Source organism: Chroicocephalus ridibundus, chromosome 5 (genome assembly GCF_963924245.1).
Source record: "Chroicocephalus ridibundus chromosome 5, bChrRid1.1, whole genome shotgun sequence".
NCBI lineage: Eukaryota > Metazoa > Chordata > Aves > Charadriiformes > Laridae > Chroicocephalus > Chroicocephalus ridibundus.
In genome coordinates this window covers 82495333-82518555 of record NC_086288.1, presented here as the reverse complement: position 1 = coordinate 82518555, position 23223 = coordinate 82495333, and the positions used below count along the sequence as shown (strand labels likewise).

General features: G+C 50.1%; 2 protein-coding genes and 1 long non-coding RNA gene across 9 annotated transcripts; 2 read left to right on the top strand and 1 right to left on the bottom strand.

Annotated features, from left to right (window-relative positions):
* Positions 1-1392: 1392 nt before the first annotated feature.
* Positions 1393-3753, bottom strand: HMGB2 (high mobility group box 2). 2 transcript variants are annotated; one of them, XM_063335968.1, is made up of 5 exons: positions 3709-3753; positions 3221-3391; positions 2963-3108; positions 2706-2880; positions 1393-1928 (listed from the first exon to the last, which is right to left on the bottom strand). In XM_063335968.1, exons 2-5 carry the CDS (start codon positions 3368-3370, stop codon positions 1776-1778), a joined length of 624 nt encoding a protein of 207 aa, XP_063192038.1. In that variant the 5' UTR covers positions 3371-3391; positions 3709-3753; the 3' UTR covers positions 1393-1775. The 2 variants fall into 2 exon arrangements, with proteins under 2 accessions (XP_063192038.1, XP_063192037.1); XM_063335967.1 differs by having other exon boundaries at positions 3638-3726.
* Positions 3754-9494: 5741 nt separating this feature from the next.
* LOC134516129 (uncharacterized) lies at positions 9495-14819 on the top strand. Of its 6 annotated transcripts, none has more exons than XR_010071233.1 (5): positions 9495-9706; positions 10271-10416; positions 11678-11827; positions 13997-14093; positions 14634-14819. It is a non-coding gene; the product is annotated as an uncharacterized LOC134516129 (long non-coding RNA). The 6 variants fall into 6 exon arrangements; XR_010071231.1 differs by having other exon boundaries at positions 13985-14093; XR_010071228.1 differs by having other exon boundaries at positions 12562-14093.
* A 952-nt stretch (positions 14820-15771) lies between these two features.
* SAP30 (Sin3A associated protein 30) lies at positions 15772-22631 on the top strand. Its single transcript, XM_063337016.1, has 4 exons — positions 15772-16268; positions 17374-17496; positions 20196-20294; positions 22232-22631. Exons 1-4 carry the CDS (start codon positions 15984-15986, stop codon positions 22352-22354), a joined length of 630 nt encoding a protein of 209 aa, XP_063193086.1. The 5' UTR covers positions 15772-15983; the 3' UTR covers positions 22355-22631.
* The last annotated feature ends 592 nt before the right edge of the window (positions 22632-23223 follow it).

The following is a 23223-nucleotide window of genomic DNA, read 5'->3' as shown; positions in this document are numbered from 1 at the left end:
GGTTCGGCAGTCAGGACATCGCTGTAAACGAGAAGATCATCATCAGAAGCCACCCACAGGTGGGACAGGGGACACCAGAGCGGCAGCAGGGGGCAGTTCCCCCCCGGTTTGTGCAGAAGTGGGGCTGGAGCTCCTTTATTCCAAATTACCTCGAGATCTGCGCTTATTCTGACACGATGTATGAATTTCTATAACCCCCGCAGCTTTCTGGGACACCTGAAGGGTTATATTTCATTTCAATTTAAAGGCACTTGAGCAGAAATAAAAAACCCCCACATTTCAAATAATCATTAAACTAGTCAATTTGCTCCGGTGCTACTGCTCCACCACCAAAGATTATTTAAGTCTAATGAGAAAGACTTCTCGAAGCATCGCGGTTCTGCTCAGAGAGCCCGAGAAGCGGGGGGCGGTGACGGTGCGTTTTTACAGGGAAACCTGACCAGAAACGGCTGCAAAGGGTGAGACCCAGGTAGGACGGCTGGACGCAGTCACTTCAGAAGCTGATGGGACAATAGGGAAACACTTTAAAAACAAACACCAACAGACCTTGGAAGCCCGCCCTTTATAGTACTTAGTATTTTGGACGTTAGCTGGTTTTCAGTGCTGGGCTTTCAAAGGCTGGTAAAAGCTATTGCCTAGGATTTATCTCAACAAATTCAACGTTTAGCTGTGGGATCTCCCATTCCCCACTTGCGAATACCTTCAGCTACCTAGATTTAGACTCCTCAATATACTAAAGGCCGAGTAAAAAAAAAAAAAAAAAAAGAACAATCATGTAACTGGTGACACCCTTCCCACCACACGCAGGAACGTTACCAGGAGCACACGTTCTTTCCCAAATGCCTGCTCTTTCCCGGCATGTGCGGAGATGACATTCCAACATTCTCCATGCTCTGTGTACTTCGTGAGAAGCCACTAAGGCTGGGGCCAGGGGGAGAGGGAGGGAGCAGGGAACATCTGGGAGGACATACCTCTAACCACAACTGTCTCAGCACCAGCTCTCCTGCGCCGATACCGACAGCAGGAAAGGCCAGTCACCCTCCCCTCGGGGAGAGAAACCTCCCAAAATTCATCCAGTACCAGCTCATAAAGCAAGACAAAACTTTAAGCCCTCTGCGCTTCAGTAGTCTGGGGCAAAAAACCCTCCAAATCTGCGAATGGCAGCAACTTGGGTACTTAGAATTACTCAGATGATTTAAGGAAATGTTTGCACACGGAAAACACCGATTACCAGGAAGGGTAGTATACACAGGAGAAAGAATTCTGGTTAAAGAGGGGGGGGGGGGAAGTTTAAAATCCAGTATAAACTCCAGGAGTCAACACTGCAGAGCCTTATCCTTCAGCACTCTGGGAGCCCCCAGCCTCTCCAAAACATCAACGATAAAGCACTAATCATGTACAACATTTTATTACAAAATTGTTAAAAAAGTAATACAATGCAATATACTACAAAATATAAGATCAGCTATTAAGCTACCTCCTCTGTTTTACTTAGCTATAAAGAAACACCTGGCTATCAGTCACTGAGTTTCAACAAAACCATTAAATACGCAGAAACATTCCACAACTTTTTCTTCGTTTTTTCTAAACCGAGCTGTAGCAGCCCTCGGCTACCACTGACATTAAAAATAGGGGTTTCCCTACAAAGAACCACATTACCTATACACAGTTCTGTACAGATTTTTATACTGAAGCTAACAATGAGCTGCACTTGAGTTCACATTCTTAGCAAAATATTGAGTTTTGAGCATAAATCTTTACAGCAGGACATTCATTTATTCCTCATCCTCATCTTCCTCCTCCTCTTCATCATCTTCTTCCTCCTCCTCCTCCTCTTCTGGTTCTGCTTTCTTCTTAGATCCTGCAGGCCTACCTGGGCCCTTTTTTCCTGCGTCGCTCTTGCTCTTGGCACGATATGCTGCAATATCCTGCAAGAAAAAATGCTGTTTAGTTGCTGGCAACTTAAAGTCTGAAGACTAATCTGTGCTGCTTCAGTAACTTACTACTACTATATCGTGCAGATCAAACACAGTATGCACATAAAAGCGGGGTTTCAGCCTTGGGACCCTCACGCAAGAGAACGCATGATCCAATTTTAGGAATTTTATGACCACCGTGCTCTGATGTATGACTGCGTATTTTTCAAGCAGGTGCCCTCTTTCTGGAAGTAAAGTGTCTTATTGTCAACATCTATAGATATGTATCTGAAGATGGAGAGGTACTTTTTACAAGGGCATGTAGTGATTTGATATGGGGTAATGGCCTCAGACTGGAAGAGGGGAGGAGACTGAGATGAGATGTGAGGCAGAAATTCTTGGCTGTGAGGGCGGTGAGCCCCTGGCCCAGGGTGCCCAGAGAAGCTGTGGCTGCCCCATCCCTGGAGGGGTTCAAGGCCAGGTTGGACGGGGCTTGGAGCAACCTGGGCTGGTGGGAGGTGTCCCTGCCCAGGGCAGGGGGTGGCACTGGGGGGGCTTTGAGGTCCCTTCCCACCCAAACCAGTCTGCGATTCTGTGCAAAAACCACATCCAGGTTCAGTGTCAGGGCTCCATACCTCCCACACCACACCTTTCCACACCTTCTGAAGCCTGGCAAAGGTTGAAGTGAACATAAAGAATCACAAACCATATGATGATTTAGGTACAAAACAAAAGTCACGCAAAAGTCACTCTACAACTTTAACCATTCTTTTATCACTTTCACTCTACCTTTTCATATTTCTCCTTTAGTTTTGCAGCCTTCTGTTCATATGGCTGTTTATCTTTGGCCGACTGTTCAGACCACATCTCTCCTAATTTCTTTGCTGTATCTCCAATAGACAAGCCAGGATGATCATTTTTGATTTTTGGACGGTGTTCAGAGCAGAAAAGGAAGAATGCGGATCTGAAATGAGAGACCGTGATTCAAATTAAGCATCAGATTATTAGAAATAATACCCTTTTTTTTTGGTCACAGAAACACTCACGGTGGTCTTTTAGGAGCATTGGGGTCCTTTTTCTTTCCCTTCTTCTCGCCTTTGGGTGGAACGTAGTTTTTCATCTCTCTGTCGTAACGAGCCTTGTCTCCTTTGGCCATTTCTTCAAACTTTCCTTTCTCCTTGCTGGACATTGTCTGCGGAGGCAGGGAGGGGGAGAGAAGAGCCTGGATCAGCTCAAGCCCTGCTGACCTGCTGAGGGCTGCCGGGGCCCTGCCGCAGGGGCAGTGGCCGGCGGGGCGAGCTCACCTTCCACCGCTCCGAGCACTTCCGCGAGAACTCGGCGAAGTTGACGGAGGAGTCCGGGTGCTTTTTCTTGTGCTCCTCCCGGCAGGTCTGCACGAAGTAGGCGTAGGAGGACATCTTGCCCCGCGGCTTGTTGGGGTCGCCTTTACCCATGGCGAGCTCGGCGGCAGCTCCCTGAGGCGGGCCAGGGGAGGATGTTGAGGAAGGGTGGGGGGAAGGAGGGCGGGCCGTGGAGCGGAGCCACGGCCGGGCGGGGGCCGCGCGCCTCAGGCCGGGGCCGCGCCTCAGGCCGGGGCCGCCTTCCCGCCCTACCCGCCACCGCCTCAGCGCTCCCCGGCCCGGCCTCCCTCCCCTCAGCCACGCACCCCCTCACAGACCGGCACCCCCACTCCTTCCCGCCCTCCCGCGGCCCGGCCTTGCCTGGCAGCGGCGCGGCCCTCCTCCCTCCGCTGCTACGGCTGCCGGCGAATGGAGCCCAGCAGCGCACTTACCGCCTCTTGTTCGCCACAGCCGCTCAGCCCGCCGGCCCCGCCCCTCGCCGCACCCCATTGGCTGCCGCTCCCGTTCAAACATCCTGACGCCCCGCCCCCCGCGCGCAGCGCCGCCGGGGATTGGCTGGCTACGGCTGTACGTCACTCTCCCCCTCCCGCCCCCCCTCCTCCCCGCCGCTCTCCTCACCCCAACCGGTTCCAACGAGTACGAGCCGGGGGGGGCGGGACTAAAAAAGTGCGCGGGCTGCGATTGGCGGAGAGGGACAGTTTTAAAAAACCGCGGGGCCCCCCGCCATTGGCCGCCGGGGAGGGCGCGCGTTTTGATTGGGCGGGGCGGCATGCTGTAGCGTGGTTTAAAAATACAAAGGGAGGCAGGAGGGCGCTCGGGCGGGCGAAATCGGTGGAACCGGGGGCGGCGGCTGGCGGCTGGAACGCAGCCGCCCGCCGCTGCCCCCCCCAGGGCTTCACTGAACGCCCCCCGCCATCGGTTTGAGGCGAAAAACCGCCGTTTCCCTGCAGTAATTTAGTCAGTTTTGTTGTGATTTGGCACCGCGGAGGCTCCCCCGTTGCAGATCTCCTCAGAGCAAGGAGTAAGAAGCCAGGTCTTCAAGCTCTTTTAATTTTCTTTCCTTCCGATACGCAGTTCGCTAATATGGTAGTAAACGCTGCCTTCGTTCCCGTCTCATTTTAAACTTTATGTGTTTGCCCAGACTGCAGCCTGAAAAGACATAATGAAAACTGGAAAGAGTCAGTCAAAATCTCTGAAGGTTCTCAAAATCTCCTCCGTAGAAGATCCCGGGTAACTGTGAGGTAAATTGAGAGAGCAAGGCAGAGGCGTTATCGTGGCCTTTCAGTATTTAAGGAGGCTTACAAGAAAGATGGGAACAAACTTTTTAGCAGGGCCTGTAGTGATAGGACAAGGGGTAGTGCCTTTAAACTGACAGAGGGGAGACTGAGATGAGATGTGAGGCAGAAATTCTTGGCTGTGAGGGCGGTGAGCCCCTGGCCCAGGGTGCCCAGAGAAGCTGTGGCTGCCCCATCCCTGGAGGGGTTCAAGGCCAGGTTGGACGGGGCTTGGAGCAACCTGGGCTGGTGGGAGGTGTCAGGGGGGCTGGACCAGATGATCTTTAACATCCCTTCCAACCCAAACCATTCTGTGCGTCTATGTCAAAACCTGTCAGAAGCCAGTTATCTGCATTCTTATAACAGCTAACTTCTCTGGCTATCCCTTTTGATAGTGTTTAACCTACAAACAAAGCTTACACTTATCTTCTAAAATAAACATTTGCACAGGGGATATTCCATGTTCCAGTTTTGGCTCTTTATTACTGTAGACCATTCCACTGCTTCTCGTTAGTAAATTCACAGAATCTTCATGGTTGGAAAGGATCCTTAAGATCATCGAGTCCAACCAAACAACCTACAATGTCTGCCACTAGAGCATGCCCTGAAGTGCCACATCTGGACGTTCCTTAAACACCTCTAGGGATGGTGACTCAACCCCCTCCCTGGGCAGGCTGTTCCAGTGCCTGACCACTCTTGCAGTAAAGTAATTCCTCCTAATGTCTAACCTAAACCTCCCCTGCCGCAGCTTCAGACCATTTCCTCTGGTCCTGTCATTATTCCCCTGGGAGAAGAGGCCAACTCCCGCCTCTCTGCACCCTCCTTTCAGGGAGCTGTAGAGGGCAATGAGGTCTCCCCTCAGCCTCCTCTTCTCCAAGCTAAACATGCCCAGCTCCCTCAGCCTCTCCTCACATGCCCTGGTCTCCAGACCCCTCACCAGCCTGGTCGCTCTCCTCTGGACACACTCCAGCACCTCAATGTCCCTCTTGTACAGAGGGGCCCAGAACTGAACACAGCACTCGAGGTGAGGCCTCACCAGTGCCCAGTACAGAGGCACCATCACTTCCCTGCTCCTGCTGGCCACGCTATTCCTGATAGAAGCCAGGATGCTGTTGGCCCTCTTGGCCACCTGGGCACACTGCTGGCTCATGTTAAGCTGGCCGGCCACCAGCACCCCCAGGTCCTTTTCTGCTGGGCAGCTTTCCAGACACTCTCCCCCAAGCCTGTAGCGTTGCTTGGGGTTGTTGTGACCAAAATGCAGGACCCGGCACTTGGCCTTATTAAACCTCCTACAGTTGGCCTTGGCCCATGGATCCAGCCTGTCCCGGTCCCTCTGTAGAGCCTTCCTACCCTCAAGCAGATCAACACACCCACCTAGTTTGGTGTCATCTGCAAACTTACTGAGGGTGCACTCAATCCCCTCATCCAGATCATCGATAAAGATATTAAACAAAACTGGGCCCAAAACTGAGCCCTGAGGGACACCACTGGTGACCGGCCGCCAAGAGGATTTCACCCCATTAATCCCAACTCTCTGGGCACGGCCATCCAGCCAGTTTTTAACCCAGCGAAGAGTACACTTGTCTATGCCAGGATTCGCCAGCTTCTCCAGGAGAATGCTGTGGGGGACGGTGTCAAAGGCCTTAACGAAGTCCAGATAGACAACGTCCACAGCCTTCCCCGCATCCAGAAGGCGGGTGACATGGTCATAGAAAGAGATCAGATTCACGTTCTCAGTTCTGCGGAACTGAATTGTCTGAAGGCCCTGGGGGTGTTCAGCCTGGAGGAGGCCGAGGGGAGACCTTCTCGCTCTCTACAGCTCCCTGAAGGAGGGGGTAGCCAGGGGGGTCGGGCTCTTCTCCCAAGGAACAGGCAACGGGACAAGAGGAAACGGCCTCAAGTTGCGCCAGGGGAGGTTTAGGATGGATATTGGGAACAATTTCTTCCCAGAAAGGACTGTCAAGCATTGGAAGAGGCTGCCCAGGGCAGTGGTGGAGTCGCCATCCCTGGAGGGATTTCAAAGCCGGGCAGACGTGGTGCTGAGGGACACGGGGTAGTGGTAACTTGGCAGTGCTGGGTTAACGGTTGGTCTTAAAGGTCTTTTCCAACCTAAACAATTCTATGATTCTATGTTTTAATTTGTTATGTAGCGTTAAAAATGCGTGTATGTCATATGTTTCTTGGAAAGCACTGTTTTGTTTGGTGAATTAAGCTGCCAGGTGGGTTACTCGTTCACTTTGTGGTAAACCACCTGTATATGACAGTTTCTTGCGGAATGTTTTCCAGTTAATAAAGCTCTTTTGTAGCAGATGGTCGAATCTCACAATACTAGCGTGTATTGAATGGATCATAGTACAGCCATTGGTATTTCTGGTGTAGAATCATTCCTTGCCCACCTGACTTAACCTGGAGCTCTCCATATCACACCATTCCAACACATCCATAGGTACCTTCTGCCTTGTTTACAGCCATATAAAAATGTAGGTGAGCTCCATCAAAACCAGTTTTACTTCTGAATCCTGGCTGGCACAGTTGAAAGAGCAATGAAGTGGCCCACTAGTCTTCAGGAAATGGAGTTTTCTCAATGTCAGTGCTCCTAAAATAGCAAGTCTGGGAGTTTGCCACCAAAAAGCTGTCAGGATGGCTACGGGCACCAGAAATGCTTTTTAACAGTTGAAAGAAGAATTTTGCGCATTTTACCTTTCCAAATCCATTCTCTGTCAACAAAACAACAACAAAAAAGCTTTATATAAGTTTATTATTAACATATTGTTACTCTTCCTTTTAACATTAATATAGCCAGTTCATGGAAAAAAATACTTTGGAACAGTCTTTGGAATTTATGGGATATAACTGCAGTGAGGCTTCCCCTGTTGCATCTGTTTTCATATCTGCTCTAAGAATGTGAAGAAAATGATTATGGAAAAGCAGGTAGGGTGAGAAAGTGTAATTACGGCTATGGGAAAAAATGAGCTGCCTTTCAAATGATTTAATCAAATGTTTTAAGAAAGAAATTAGGCTCTTTGTTCTTTTCAAGATATACTTTTTCTAGGTTCTCTTCTCTGAAAAAGAAAGCTTTTGTACAATTAAGTATATACATAGAGGGTTACGTCATGCAACACAGGGCAGCATAAGAAACCAAACAGTTGTAGTCTTTAACATCTGTCTGTCCTCCAACAAGGAAGGCAGTATTGAAAATTTTCCACGCTTGAACATGATACTGGCAGCTTTCCACCGCCGCGCCGATGCTGAAAGCTCCACGCAAGAACGCCGATGTTAGAGACTTGTCAGTCCCCACGCCGTGCCTCCTCCCAGCACCCTCGCGCCTGCAAAAGCACTTCTCTCTGCGCCTGGTGCCACAATAAGCTGTCACCGTTTTTTCATTACGCCACACTGTTCCTTTGCAGACAAAACCACAAATTCTGTCTCCAGAGATTCAGTCGCTGTTCCTCTCCTAAAGCAGTGATCTATGCAGTATTGACTTCGGTCGGTCCGCGTAGTTAATTTATTAACCACATGTGGATGACAGTTGTGGGGAAGAAGCATAAACTCCAGGACGTGAAGCTTACTTCTGCTTGAATAATTCAGCTCATGAAACGACTGTTAAGTTTTATAGCTCCCTGGCTTCCAGCCCTTTTGAGTTTCTAATCTGCTCCACAATTACAATTTTGGGCGCTGTTGTTAACTTCACTTCATCTTCAGTAAACTGCGCGTGAGGAGAGATAAGCAACGACGTGACTGGAAACACTGGAGAGAGGGAAAAGACCAGGTGGGTGAGAGCAGGTGACAGAGCTGAGAAATGGATTTGAAGAAAAGTATGTCACAGACAACAAAAATGTGTGATTGGAGTGATAATACTTTAGATCATACTGTGTCTCTTGGCCGCTGTGGGCAGCTTCGGCAACTTTACTGGGTACTGGCGTCAGCGCGGACAAAGCCAGGGAAGAAAGTAACAAAGACCTTTTATTTGAGTTAACGTTTCCATCGGCGGATCCATTGCAACAGATACGGTGCAGCTGAGGAAATTGCAAACTACAGTGGCATGACCTTAACTCTGACCAAACTTTCATTCGGGTGTCAGTGTATTATGTGGTGACACTGTCAGTTTTAATTCAGTCAGACGGATGAAGAAGCTCTGCTGTGTCTCCCCAGAGACTCTGCTGTTACACAAATTCCTGTATGGAATATGCCTTAATGTACCCTTAATGGCAATAAAATTCTGCTTTGGAAGGTGATCGTTCTTGATTGATTACGGCTGAAAGGGTCTCCCTTATGGACTGAGAAGTCAGTGTTTACCGGATGAGTAATGAAAGCGAGTTACAGCTGCTCTCGGTTTTAACATCACCTCACTTCACTAATAGGAATGCAAGATGTTGAAAGAAAAAGCAAATTTAGCTTTAATCAGCACATTTTTTTTGTTATAGAAAAAGATTAAAATCCAAGATGCAAAAAGCATTTAAATAGGTCACTGCTTTAAAAAGCCCCTTTTAATGCCAGTTACAAAGTCTACAGACAGCAACTGTGTTTTTTGGCCTATTTCATGTGAGCGTCTCGTACTAGACAGATAGCAGGAACTTTAGGATGGAAAGCAAAAACCAGAACTGCCTAGGCTACTGCTTACCTAAATTCAGCCCCAGACTTATTCTACCGTAGTGTTCCAGTTACAAGCAGTTAGTTAGTTGCAAGCAGTTAGTTCCAGTTACTTTCTTTGTACTTTGATAAAAACACATGTAACTGCAGCTGCCCAAGAGTTCACAAAGCTGATATTCCTGTCAATATCTTAAAGAATTGCATTTAAGGCAATATATCAGAACTTTTCTCGTTTTTTTCTGCTGTCGTATAACATGCAAATAATATGTATTTTACAAAAATGAAATACATTTACCCTTCAAGCCTTGCAGTTTTATTATACGGGCTATTGTAAAGCCTGCGTAACCAGTTAAGCAGCTCGCAGGCAACGGGCGGCCGTGTTACACCAGGCTGGTTTAGTCTGAAGGCTCAGGAACTTGTTTTGACTTAGCGCTGCGTACTAAATACCTAAAACAAAGGCAGCCTACATGAGACACTGCCCGGGACAGCTGGGGAGCAGAGACTGAGCCGCAGCCGTCATATGATAGGAAAGAAATACGACAAATCTCTCCTGGTACTAATGCAGGTAATATTAGGAACACTGGCTGTTCCTGGTCACAATAATTGTTAACTTTTTCAGTCTTAATTTGGCAAGAACTTTTCTTGCATTGGGTTTACAAGCTTTTAATTTTATTTTTTTTATAGTTTTACTTTTCTATTCCTAGACCTTGCTTTCATTTACTTTCTTATTTACATTCAAAGTAACGCTCATGTAAGTTTCCCCTTGAGATCTTAACAGACCTGCTTTATATTTTGCTATACGCTGTTAATCCCTTTTTACAGGTATGAGAAGAAAGCAGTAAATTGCCTTTGTTCATCCCTTAGTTTCACAGGCAGCTTAGAGAGGCTTTAAAATGGGGATAGCTGTAATTTACACTATAAAATGGAGTTAAATGGGAAAAAAAAAGCTTGTCTCCTTCTGTCCCCACCCCTCAAACTCTTCCAGCCTTGGTAGATGTTGGTACTTCACCTGAAATGTATACACGACTTACTCTTAAGAAATAAAATGTAATTGCTAATACAAATGTTGTGGTGTTTGGGAATTGGAGAACATAGTTCCAGGATATATTTTTTTTCTCCTTCTGAGCAGTGAGACAAAGGGTTGGGCTGTCCCTGTCCCTGGAGGTGTGACATCCAGCGAGCGGATCCGAAGAGCCTGTAGCCACAGTCCGGCTCCCGAGTGGCCCAAGCAGCCGTGCGTGGCTAGCCGCTGGTTCTCACTGCTGCCAAAATCAGGTACGTGTCAGCCCATGGTGACTTACAAATGTTGAAACTTCTACAGAACAAACCAGAACGTTCTGTTTGTACCTCGTCCAATATGAGACTGTTTTCTTCTGCAGTCATGAAGGCTAGAAACTTAAAAACAAGCTGAACCCGACAGTAGAAGCTGTTTCCTATGTAACTGCAGCTCTAAGATCTGTTAGGAAAGAGAAAGAATAGGGCGAGTTGGCAAGGCTGGAAAAACTTACATGAATTTCAGTGGGTCTCATTAAACTTAAATAAGTGTCAAGTTTTGGTCACATGGGGTACCTCCTGTGCTGCTGCTAACGTAGGTGTTGTCACAGTAGAATTATTAATTTCTCCTCTTATTTCTGGCAAATAGGGCTGTCATATGTGTCATAGAAATGATCATAGGATACACAGGTAATCTGCCGAGACTGGGAAGAAAATGCTCAGGAAATTTTTTAATTGTTGATTGATCAGTCTCCTTTTTAGTCGTGGATCCTGTAGGACTTTTCCAGCAACTGATGACATAAAAGCATAGTTTCTCTAGAGGATCTCATTGTATACTCTACTCTAAGTAGTGTTTTACTCTAGCGTTAAGTGTTTGACAGTAACAAGGAAGGTTGTTTCGGAGGTCTTACGGTACTAGAAAACGTGTCTGTCTATAATTCCAGTCAAAAGCTAACGCTTGTACTCCACAGCCCCAACTCTCCTGGGGAAAAAAAATAATCTTAAGGAAGTTCGATGACAAACCCATGGGCCTGTGGTTAATCCTCATCGTTTAGTGTGACCGTGTGTGAAGTTAAGTCGAAGCTGTCCCTAAGCCCTGGCAGGGATAAACGCCTACTACAAATGAGAAAGAAACAGGGAGCGGCACAGTCGTGCGTTTAAAGAAATAAACAAGGAAATGTCACGGGAAGTTGTTCCGTGTCGAAGAAAGGCCAGCTTATTCAAAGCTAATGAGCGGCTCAAGTGCAGCCCAAAACGTGTCTTTTCCAGTTTTTAAAAGCTGAAAATAGAATCCTTAAAACCTTTAAGCTTCCAACTTCAATGCAAACCATTAAGAGAGAAACCATCTTGATGAATACGCTGTGGTTCGTAGGCTTGATCATGTTGCACAATTTTTATGCCACTACATTTTGTACTAATAATTAGCATTTATATGTTGTTAAATTATTGTAATACATACAAATATTACAAGCATAAAGCCCCCATTCTCCTTTTCCAGTAGTTAAAAATTTACTTAGTAACGATGTAATTCATTTTGGCACAGGCTTTCATGATGCAACTAGATACAGATAATCAAAGAGGTTGAAGTTAAGAGGTGAAAGATATGAATTATTATTTTCCAAATTCTGAAGTAATTTACAAGATGATGTCAAATCATGTAACATCCTGCTCCAGCAGATGCTTCTGGAGAGAGGTAAGGATGTCCTGTGCCTGTGGACAGCTGTAATAGCACAATTGGGCCTCATCTGCAGTGTTTATAGTGTTAATATTAACAACCAAACACTTGGATTTAAAAAAAAAAACTTCTAAAACCATCTCTGTCTAAAAACTATAATGCTGAAACTGGAGGATGGGGGTCTCTGTGTTCTGTGCTTCAGGATTTGTCCTTGAGCGGATTTCAGGCTTGCCTTGGCGCCTGTAAAGGCTGGGAGCTTTATCTGTGCGAAAGCTGAGCCTCGAACGTTCCCCTTCGAGTAAGGGAGCTGGGGTTTGAGGAGCACTGGAGACGAACAGCAATATCTAGTGAAGAAGCGATGCCTTTGATCAGCTGCTGGATGTTGAGTGGAGGAGAGCAGTAGGTGCTATCCAAACACAGGAGCCCTGGTTCAGGCTGCCTCGTGCCCATTTCTTGTGAAAAAGATTGCAAAACATTTCATCTGATCCCTTTCCCATAATATTTCTCAGTCGAGGGTTTATTGCCGAGTAACATCAGCAAAACCCAACTGCAGCTCAAAACGATTGTTATACTTGAGTTTGTTGGAGTATAAGCCTATATCTTCTACCCAGAACGAGCTCTGCAGGAAGTCAGGAAAACACTGAAACCCCAAACCCACACATAATTTTACTCATTTTATTTCTATAAAAATAGCCATATTAGTATCGGACTTTCTTTTGTTTTTACTGACGGAACCCAAATATCTCCTAAAGACCTTCTAGATGATGCATTCGGGACTCGGCTGGAGGAAGTGTCCACCCAGTCCCAAGGGGCACTTGGGACCTGCTGATAACTTCAGTGTGAGCACGGTCAGACCTGGAGATGCCGGTAACTGCCCTGCAACGACAAGGGCACTGGGAGAGGCTGCAGGGCTGCTGAACTTTCCCATTTTCCTTTTGGTGAAAGGACTCCGTACCAGAAGAGGACGTGGTGGTGTAAAGGAGCACTGCAGCTTCTAGCATCCCCCGACAAAACTGCAAAGATGGTATAATACGTGTCCCTCAAAGCAAAAAGCAAGTGATGAAAGACAGTGCCAGGTCTGAATTTCTATAAGCAGAAAAACAGCAGTTCATAAAGGTTAACGCTGCAGCAAAGGGTATATAGTGCCTTTTGTGGTACCCAGTGGTGGTGTCGAGTGCATTTGAGACCAGCAAAATTTGCTGAAAAGATCATAGAACCATAGAATCACAGAATGGTTTGGGCTGAAATGAACTTTAAAGCTGATCTTGTTCCACCCCCTGCACTGGGCAGACCAGGCTCCAGGAAAGCTGGGGAGGGACTCTGGAGCAGGGAGGGGAGCCGTGGGACGAGGGGGAAGGGTTTTCCACTGACAGAGGGGAGACTGAGATGAGATGTGAGGCAGAAATTCTTGGCTGTGAGGGCGGTGAGCCCCTGGCCCAGGGTGCCCAGAGAAGCTGTGGCTGCCCCATCCCTGGAGGGGTTCAAGGCCAGGTTGGACGGGGCTTGGAGCAACCTGGGCTGGTGGGAGGTGTCCCTGCCCAGGGCAGGGGGTGCCACTGGGGGGGCTTTAAGGTCCCTTCCCACCCAAACCAGTCTGTGATTCTATGATTAAGGCAAGAACCCGGCGGGACAAACGATGGGTGCAGCGGTGGCTGTGAGGGGAGCAGGCAGATGTGCACGTCTGGCTGGGCTTGTGTGGAGGAGCGGGGTGTGGAGGCCCGGGGTTCCTCCAGCAAAGACGGAGGCTGGCGTCTCTGCTTCTGCCCGGTTCTTGTGTTTGAGGTATCGCCCTTACGCTGCATCTGCTGCTGTATCAACCAAAAGTAGGTGTCGGACTTCATCATTTAAGTCCCCCAACAACCAATTAGCTGCATACATTCCAAAAAGAACATCTGAAGCTTCTGAACTGACTTTTCCCTATTTTTGCACGTAGGAGCAAAGCCTTCAAACAGAAGGTCCTTTGATGCCACCTGAACGCAATGGTGAAGTGGCACAAACCGGGAAGGGGCATGTATTAGAAACCTCTAAAGCTTTTACAGTAGGCAGGCTTATCAGTTTTAATCCCGTAACACCTAGATTATTCTTAAAATACAGTGTTTATTTTTGGACCCTGTTTACTGCTTTAAATCTTTTAATAAAAGCCTGCGTTACATAAACTCTTTCATACACCCCTAGTTTCCATTGTAGGAGGCAGAACGCTTAAAAAAGGAACATTGGCTTCCGCTGGATTACTCGGAGACCTGGAAATAAGAGTTTTGCACCAATATCACTATTTTGGTTAAAGGTAGGATTTTTTTCTCTTACTGTATTACTTGAATCGTACACAGTAAGCCCCACGTGTGCTAACAGAGATTAAGTTTTGTCACATAATTACTCTCTGAAGGTACATTTTAACTATCCCAGTGTCAAACATATAAAGAAATAATGAAAAAAGAATACAGTTTGCAGGTGAGTCCCAATATTCCTGTGCTTTGGGCTCTGTGCTTTCACACATTTGGACAATAAATTGGGGGCAGAGCAACTGGCAGTAGCATGGTCAGTGATGGGAAGAGAAAATCAGAGATTTGAAAATGAGAGAGAGTGCAATAAAAAGGATGGGACTTGTTCCTGATAAGGAAGGAGAGGTTTGGTCGCTGGTCTTTATCACAGCCAGCCGCTCTTTTATCAAAAACACCAGGGCTGTGGTAGAATTTGCGAAATTCTTAAAGTGTTTTAAAGGAGTCTATTTTTCATTGGGATAGCTACAACCCAGAAGAAAAAAAAATTGTATTTCCTGTGAAAAATGTATAGTAATAGTTTTCCTCACTTTTCCATTTGCTAACAGGATGATTCCAGGTGCCGCACACAACCGGACACTTCGACATGAGACGTGCGGTACCTGCTGGGGAAGGGAACAGCGGTCCCCAGCTGAGCCGTACCATGTGAAGATGTACACGCAGTTACAAGCTGCGTTTCCTTTCCAAGATTAATTAGTAATAATACATCTGCGGTGCGCTCGCAGTATATCCGAGGTGATGCGTCCGATTATCATTCTCCTCTCTCAAATTACAAAACCTGTCAGTCAGAAGCTGGCAGGAGCTGGGACATCTGGTGTCCCGGGGAGGCACAAGCTGCTCCGCTCCCACCTCGGTGCCGCCGCTCCCGCCGACTCCGGAGCCTGGCAGCTGCGGGTCGGGGCACGCTTTTCGGGCTGCTGCAGCCCTGCTCCTTCTCCATGCTGTGGGTTGGGCACCCACCAGGGGGGGAGGCTGCTGCTGCCCTCCCTATGGGTCAGCTCTGCGCCGTAAGTGCTGGTGGGGTCTCGCGTACGGAGTTATGCTTTGGAGCTGCCGCTCCCTTTGAACCGATTTAGAATCACAGACTGGTTTGGGTGGGAAGGGACCTTAAAGCCCCCCCAGTGGCACCCCCTGCCCCAGGCAGGGACACCTCCCACCAGCCCAGGTTGCTCCAAGCCCCGTCCAACCTGGCCTTGAACCCCTCCAGGGATGGGGCAGCCACAGCTTCTCTGGGCACCCTGGGCCAGGGGCTCACCGCCCTCAGCGCGAACAATTTCTTCCTCAGATCTCATCTCAATCTCCCGGTTTGAGTTTCTCGCCCCCCCAGCACTCCCGAGCCCTTCTCGGCCGGGCTGCTCTCCCCGCTTCACCCCCAGCCCGCACCGATACCGGGGTTTCCCCCCACCCCCAGACCCCCAACGCGCAGCACTAACGCCAGAGCGCGGCGGGCGCCGCGGCGGGGAGCGGGCGGGGGACGTCTGTCCGGTGGGGTGTGGGGACGCGGCGTTCCTCCGGCCAGGAGGCGGCTTTAAACCCCACAGCGGGCCGGGGCAGCGGGGCAACGACGGGGGGAGAGCGGCGCGATGGTGGCGGGGGCGGCGGGATGGCGGTGGGGAGGAGCGGAGGACCGGCGGGATGGCGGCGAGGGAGGAGCGGCGGGCCCGTGGCTCCTCCCGCCGTGTCGGCGGCGGCCCCCGCGCTGCATGGCGGTCGCCGTAGTCCGTGAGGGGACTGCATTTCCCGGGCAGCCCCGCGGCGGCGGGCCGGTTGCCGTTGTTGCATAGGAAACAGCTGAAGAGTCTCCACATGACAGGGGGGGAAGGAGGAGGAGGAAGTGTGGAGACCCGCGGGCCGCCGTCCCGGGCAGCCATCCCGCCGCCCGCCGCCTCCCGCCGGCCATGAACGGCTTCGCCCCCGAGGAGGTGGCCGACCCCGTCGCCGCCACGGCGGGCAACGCGGGCTCGGCCGTGGAGGTGCCGCCGCCGCCGCCTCCTCCGCCACCGCCGCCGCCGCCTCCCGCCGCCGCCGCCGCCGCTCCGGCGGGCGGCCCCGGGGCCGGTCAGCTGTGCTGCCTCCGTGAGGAGGGCGAGCGGTGCGGGCGGGCGGCCGGCAACGCCAGCTTCAGCAAGAGGATCCAGAAGAGCATCTCGCAGAAGAAGGTGAAGATCGAGCTGGACAAGAGCGTAAGTGCCGGGGGGGAGCGCGGCCCCCGCGTGGCTCCCGGCGGCGGGCGGCTCCGCCTCACGGCTCCCCGCGGCGGCGGCCCTTCCCGCCCGGCCGCCATCGGGCGGGAAGGCGGCGGGAGACCCTGCGGAGGGAGCGGGCGGGGGCAGGAGACCGGGAAAGAAAGCCTCCGGAGGGAGCGGGAAGGCGGCGGGAAAGCCTCCGGCGGGACCGGGGCAAGCGACCGGGAAAGACTGCGGTGGGACTGGGAAGGCACCGGGAAACCTTCCGGCGGGATCAGGGCAAAGCACCGGGAAACCCTCCGGCGGGATCGGGGCGGGAGCGAGCGACCGGGAAACCCTCGGGTGGTACCGGGGGAGGGCAGGAGACTGGGCAACCCTCCGGTGGCACCGGGAAGGGGCCGGGAAACGGTCCGCTGGCCCCGGGGCGGGAGACTGGGAAACCCTCCGGTGCGATCGGGACAAGCCCCCGGGAAACCCTACGATGGGACCGGGAAGGGGCTGGGAAACGCTCCGGTGGCACCGGGGCAGGAGACCGGGAAGCCCTCTGTAGGATCGGGGCTGAGACCCCGGGAAACCCTCCAGTGGGAGCGGGAAGGGGCCGGGAAACCCTCCGGTGGCACCGGGGCAGGAGACCGGGAAGCCCTCCAGTGGGATCCAGGCAGGAGACCGGGAAACCCTCTGGTAGGATCGGGGCTGAGACCCCGGAAAACCCTTCAGTAGGACTGGGGCAGGTCAGGAGACCGGGAAACCCTCCGGTGGGACCAGGTCAGGGTGAGCAACCTGGAAACTTTCCGGTGGGACCAGGATAAGTGACCAGGAAAGCCTCTGGTCGGAGCAGGGCAAACAACTGGGAAACCCTCTGACGGGACTGGGAAGCCCCCGGGAAATCCTCAGGTGGGAATGGACTGGGACAAGAGACCAGGAAACCCTCCGGTGGGACCGGGTTGGGGCAAGACACCGGGAAACCCTCTGGTGGGACTGGGTCGGGGCAAGCACCCCGACAAAACTTCGTTTCGTCAGGGTGCTTGCCCCGGCCCGGTCCCTCCGGAGGGTTTCGAGTCACCGGGATGAAACATCTTCAAATAATCTGTGGTTCTTCCAGGCGAGACATCTCTACATCTGCGACTTTCACAAAAACTTAATTCAGAGCGTGAGGAACAGGAGGAAGAGGAAAGGCAGCGACGACGACGGCGACTCGCCGGTACAAGACGTCGACACTCCAGAGGTAGTGAAACATCTTGCGTTTGTGTTCTTATTAATTTTTTTATTTTTTTTTTTCCCCTAGTTGTTGTGTTGAGCTTGCTCTGCGCTTTTCAGCCCTCGGCGTGTTTTGGGGCATGCAGGGAAAGGGGAGGACTCCTGAGTCACTCAGTACTTAACGTAACAAAAGCTAACTGAGTGTCACGGTGTGTTTATTGTATTAATTGTGTGGAGTGGAATGAATAAGGCTGTTTTGCCTGGAGAAGGCTCCGGGGAGACCTTCCAGCCCCTTCCAGTCCCTCAAGGGGCTCCAGGAAAGCTGGGGAGGGACTCTGGAGCAGGGAGGGGAGCCGTGGGACGAGGGGGAAGGGTTTTCCACTGACAGAGGGGAGACTGAGATGAGATGTGAGGCAGAAATTCTTGGCTGTGAGGGCGGTGAGCCCCTGGCCCAGGGTGCCCAGAGAAGCTGTGGCTGCCCCATCCCTGGAGGGGTTCAAGGCCAGGTTGGACGGGGCTTGGAGCAACCTGGGCTGGTGGGAGGTGTCCCTGCCCAGGGCAGGGGGTGGCACTGGGTGGGCTTTGAGGACCCTTCCACCCAAATTATTCTATGATTCTGTAATTCTCTAGATTATTTTTAAGTGCCCGCTAGTTCTCTCAGAAAACCTCTTATTTTCGGCTTTCTTCTTCTTAGTTCTTCCTCTCCAGCATCCTCCTAGAAAACTGCCCGTGGCAGGGGGGAGGGGTGTTGGATGAGATGACCTTTAAAGGTCCCTTCCCACCCAAACTGTTCTATGATTCTATAAAAAGGTGCTTTGCTACGTGTCAGCGAACTGCCTTCTGCAGGGGCTGACAACCTGAAGGGAATTGCACAGAGGACTCGGGATAGAAGTCCTTCCCATCCTTTCCTTCTGTGCTGAATGCGTTGCAGATGGCTCTTGCCCTTACTCCGTTGCCCGAGTCACGTTAAACACAGCAAGTTTGATGATAGTAGCTCTTTGTTTTTACTCCTTTTTTGGGGAAGAGGTGTTTGGGGAGCCACCCTAGAGAGGAGCGGAGAACGATGGTGATTTTCTCTACTGCAGACCAGTGAACCCTCACTCACGGTACACGTAAACTACGTCTCTCAAACCTTTTGTGTAGCGTAGGTGGGGGAGAGACACTGCACCGAAGGCTCTTTCCTGGGTTATTTGTGCTGCAGCCTGGCTTTGCAGGGGCTGGTCAGTCTGTGAATTGTGAGCAGAGGCTGTCACGCCTGCCCCATCCCTTCAACGAGGGATTTGTAAAGCTTTCTTCAGGAATCGCTCCCTAAGTGTTAATTTAATGGCATCCTTACGGTCAGCATCTGCAGATGTCGGCAGCGTACGTGATGAAACTTTGTGCAGGAATCCCTGCCTGCGGGCACGTGGCTCCAGCCTGAAGGCTAAGAGGATCCTCTAAGAGGATTTTAGGGGATTGGGAGTAGTTTCATGCTGAGCTGTGCTGTTTGTCCCTGAAATATATGTGGGATTGCTTCTTTGAAAGTTCTGCCTGGAGCGCATGTTCGTGGTGGCTGCAGGTGACTCTGGCACAGGGGTAACGGCAGCTCTCCTACAAGTCTGCTGGCGTTTCTCACCCAAGGGTTATAAAACGTGTCACAACCGATGGGTCTCTCTGGAACAAGAAAGCAAGCTTTTTTTTTTAATGGTATTGCTGCAGGAAAGAAAACAGCCCGGAAAGTATTTTTGAGGAGTTTGAGCTGGCCGTTTGGACGACGGCAGGATGTTCATCCCGCGCAGTTACTGTATGCCATGGATGCCCGTTGACTCTTGACCCTCTTTCGTTCCAATTGCTATCCAGTTATCTAAGGGATAAAAATGCCTTTCTTGTGAAGACTTGCAAGGCCCTCCCGTTCCAACTCAGTTGTCACCATCATTACCTGTTAGACGTGATTCGGCGGTGCTGGTGGCTTTGGGGACGTGGTGGAAAGCTGCTGTGATGCTCTAGGGTGTGGGCTCCCCACTCTGACTCGGGACATGGGATCTGTGCTGTGTAATCTTCAGAGTACCCACGGATACCCATCCTCTGTCGTACGAGGTGGCGTCACGTCAAGTTTGGCCAGGTTCCCAAGTTTTGGAGAGCTGTGCCCGTAACTCCTGCTTGTGGAGCTGGGGAGTGTTTGGAGAGCAAGAGCAGCTCTTTGCTTCTCTCACCTCAAGCCAAAAAAGCTTTGTGTTCTAGGCTTTCGCCTGGTTCTGATACCTGCTCTCTGACGGCGCCGATGTGCTGTATGCTGCATGCCACTTGTGTCAAATGTGATGGCTGAAATCACGGTGTCGGGGCTTCCTTTGAATCGGCGTCTTCAGACGTGACAGTCATTACTGGGCTTTGTGTTATCGTGCTGGAACGGGGCAACGAACAAAAACCCCAGAACTGATTAAAGGACAATAATGAGTTCCAAATATTGTATTAAATATTGTCCAAATATTATATTAAAGGGAGGCAGAGCCACGTTTAACAACAATGAAATGCTCCGAAACCGATCTGGGCTGTTTTCCTTTCCGCGGGAAGGTGTAGGGTGGAGTTTGTTGTTTGTCAAACTGAGATCTGCCGAGCTGACGGTCTGTCCGTGTGTATCTGCGAGACTCCAGAACGGTCTTGGGAGACAAACTATTAATGAGTGACTCCTTTTCAGTTACATTAGATTATTTCCCCCCCCTTCTTCCCCCCCCCTTCCTTTTCTTCTAGGTTGATTTATATCAGTTACAAGTAAACACACTTCGAAGGTACAAAAGACACTTCAAGCTACAGACCAGACCGGGACTTAACAAAGCACAGCTCGTTGAAGTACGTATGAGTGTTTGTTCCGTAAGAGAAAATGCAACTTGCTCTGGCATGCGGCTTTCTATACAATGTGATCCTTGCATAAAGAGCGTGTGTAATCTGGGTTTTATGAGAACAAAAGGGAACTGCTTATCTGGCTTCCTTCATCGCCCCCAGCTCCCCAGCCAAGTAAATCAAAAGTAAAAGTTCTTTCCACAGGAGGGATGATTAACTTCCGAAAGGAGCGGGTGCTGCTTAAAAACACAGTGTTGAGTTGGAACAGCGAGACGGGCTGCGTGTCCCTGAATGTCACAGAACCGCGGATTTATGCTCTGCGCCTCAGGCCCACCGTCACCCGAATTCTCCTGCTGAAAAGAACTAAAACGGAGAGGTAGCAGTGGAGCGGTGGCAAGGTTCAGGCGTTGCTTTCAAAAGCTAGTTACTGCAAACCTTTGTGTTCCTGTATATGGAAAGTATGGGAGCGAAGAGCAGGCTTCTATTGATAGCTAACCCTGTAAATTAAAGCCACGGGGATCTGCCACCGGAAAAGCGCGACTTTATAAAATTAGCTTTTTTCTCAACAATACTTCTAAAAGCGCCGCAGCTGTGCGTACAGCTGTGTGCGAGCAGCTTTGCTGTGCGGGAGGGTGATTTCGAAGGAATTTTTCTGCGCTGCAAAGGTGGGGTTGCGGCCCACGGGCATGGGAGAGCTGCTCATCTCCTCGTCCCAGGGGGACGCGGCCGCCACTGTCCCCGTTGGTGCCGTGATACGCTCCTCGCGCAGACATCCCGCTGGTCTCTCCCGTAACCTGCCCAGGTTAAAGGCAAGGTTTTTAAACGGGCGGCAGATCTCGGGGCCGAGCTGTGCGAGAGCGGCGCTGCCGCCGCGCATGAGAATTTGAAGACGGTGTCTCTTTTCTGACGTGCGCGTGGAGGGAGAGCTGGCTCTGGAAGGAGCAGGGCTGTGATTTGAAGGAGCATGAGCGGGCTTTGTCCCCCAAAACCGCTGTTTCTAAGGGTCTGCTTTAGGCGCATCTCTGGTTCCCAGCGATGCCTTGTCACCTCTGCCGGCGTACAGCAGCCCTGCCTCGAGCCGGGGCTTAACAAATCTGCTTTAAAGGACTCTGCCAAACTGTTTCTCTGTCAATTTTTTGAGGGTGAGGTTTGGAAAGCTTTCGAGCTTGCTAATGAAACATTTATACTCGCACCCTGTGGTAGTTAAATGAGCAGTCCCATTTTTCTCACTTCCTCTTGCTAATTTTAACCTCCGTGAAGAGCCCGAGAATGGGCTCAGGCAGGTAGGATGTTTTGAGTGCTTTGTTTTAAAGTCGGTGCTCCTTTTGGTGAAGGAGGAGACTGCCGGGATGACACAAGTCGACTCGAGGACTGTTTAGAGATCGTCACGTTTCAGCGTGGTGGGTTGTCCTCACGGGCAGCTCCGTTTCCAAGAGCTGAACGGGCAGTTACAATTCTCGAAGATTCTTGTGTCGTCTTGGATGTTGCTGTAAGTGGCGAGACAGACTCCCGTCCCCGAGCCGTGGGCAGCAGCCTCCCGTTTGCGCTGTCGCTCTGGTGATATTCTATAGTCATTACCGGCTTTAGAGTCCAGCTTTGACCACGGAGGTGCAATGACACTCCTGTGCTTGTTTGGAAAACTTTCCTTTTTTTTTATTATTTTTTATTTTTTTTATTCCTCCCCCCCCTGAAAAATTTCTAGGCTTTTTACTTAGGAAATGAGGGCCCAATCTGCTATATTTGCTTCACGGTTCTCAATAAAATGCTTCTTGTTCTACCTTTTTTATGACTATTAAAGACTTTTGAAGAGAGGTAGGTTTTAATTTCTTTTTTAAGCTTCTTGATCGCACGTTTAAACTTTGTTTCACGTATTCGATTTAAATCTGGATCTTCACTTTCTGCACGTAAGGGGGGTTATTTAATGTCCTTGCGTTCTTCCTTTCTAGATAATTGGCTGCCATTTTAGGACAATTCCAGTGAATGAAAAGGACACCTTAACATATTTCATCTACTCGGTGAAGAACGACAAGAACAAGCCAGACCTAAAGCTGGATAGCGGGGTTCATTAGACGGCAAAGGTCGGGACTGAGACTCAGGCTGCAAATCAAAGGACTGAGGGTTTTTGTTGATATGCAAAAGCTTTCTTTGTAACTTTCCCCTCCCCCCCGCCCCCAGAGAGTTTGTCTCTGTTTTATTTTTCATAACCTTGCTGATTTGTTTGAAAACCATCTCTTACGAAACAAATTTCCTCAGCAAAAGTATTTTAAATAAATATCACTGATATTGTTGCTCAAGTGGGTGTGTCTGTAACTTATTTAGTGAGTTACTTGTACCTAATAGTTAAGCTTTGACTAATTATGTAAGAATATTAAAGTATTTTTCAATTAAAGCGTGCCAAGGGTGTATTTATGAATGTACTTCAAGTTCTCATGACGCAATGGCTTTTTTTTAAAAAAAAAAAAAAATCCCAAACAAACCTGTGGGCAGACTTGGCAATAGGTTCTTTTTCCTGAGGTAAAAGGCTTTAAACGACGGTTCCAGTTTTTAGCTGGGCAGAAATGGCCAAATAGCGTTTTCTTTTTTCCCCCCTTTGGAAAGAAGTCTTGATGGGGGCTTGGATTTGTGGATGCATCTTGTCATTGCTGGGATACGTGCTTCCGAGCACCGCGGCCTTCCTGCTCCTATAGGAAAAGGGGAGGGAAAAAAAAAAATAATGCAGCTCTCAAATTTCAAAGCGGTGAGTAGGGCTGAAGAGCCTGCAGCGGCTCACCGTGCCCAGACACCCTGCCATGCTGGAAGAGATCCCTTTTCCATTCATCTGCACTGACTGTGGCGAGGGACTTCATGGGAGGACGGAAGGCGCAGCCTGTGCTGGGTCAATGCGGTGTCTCCGAATCGGCGTCGTGCCGGCTCTTCATTACCTGCTTTGGCAAAAAAA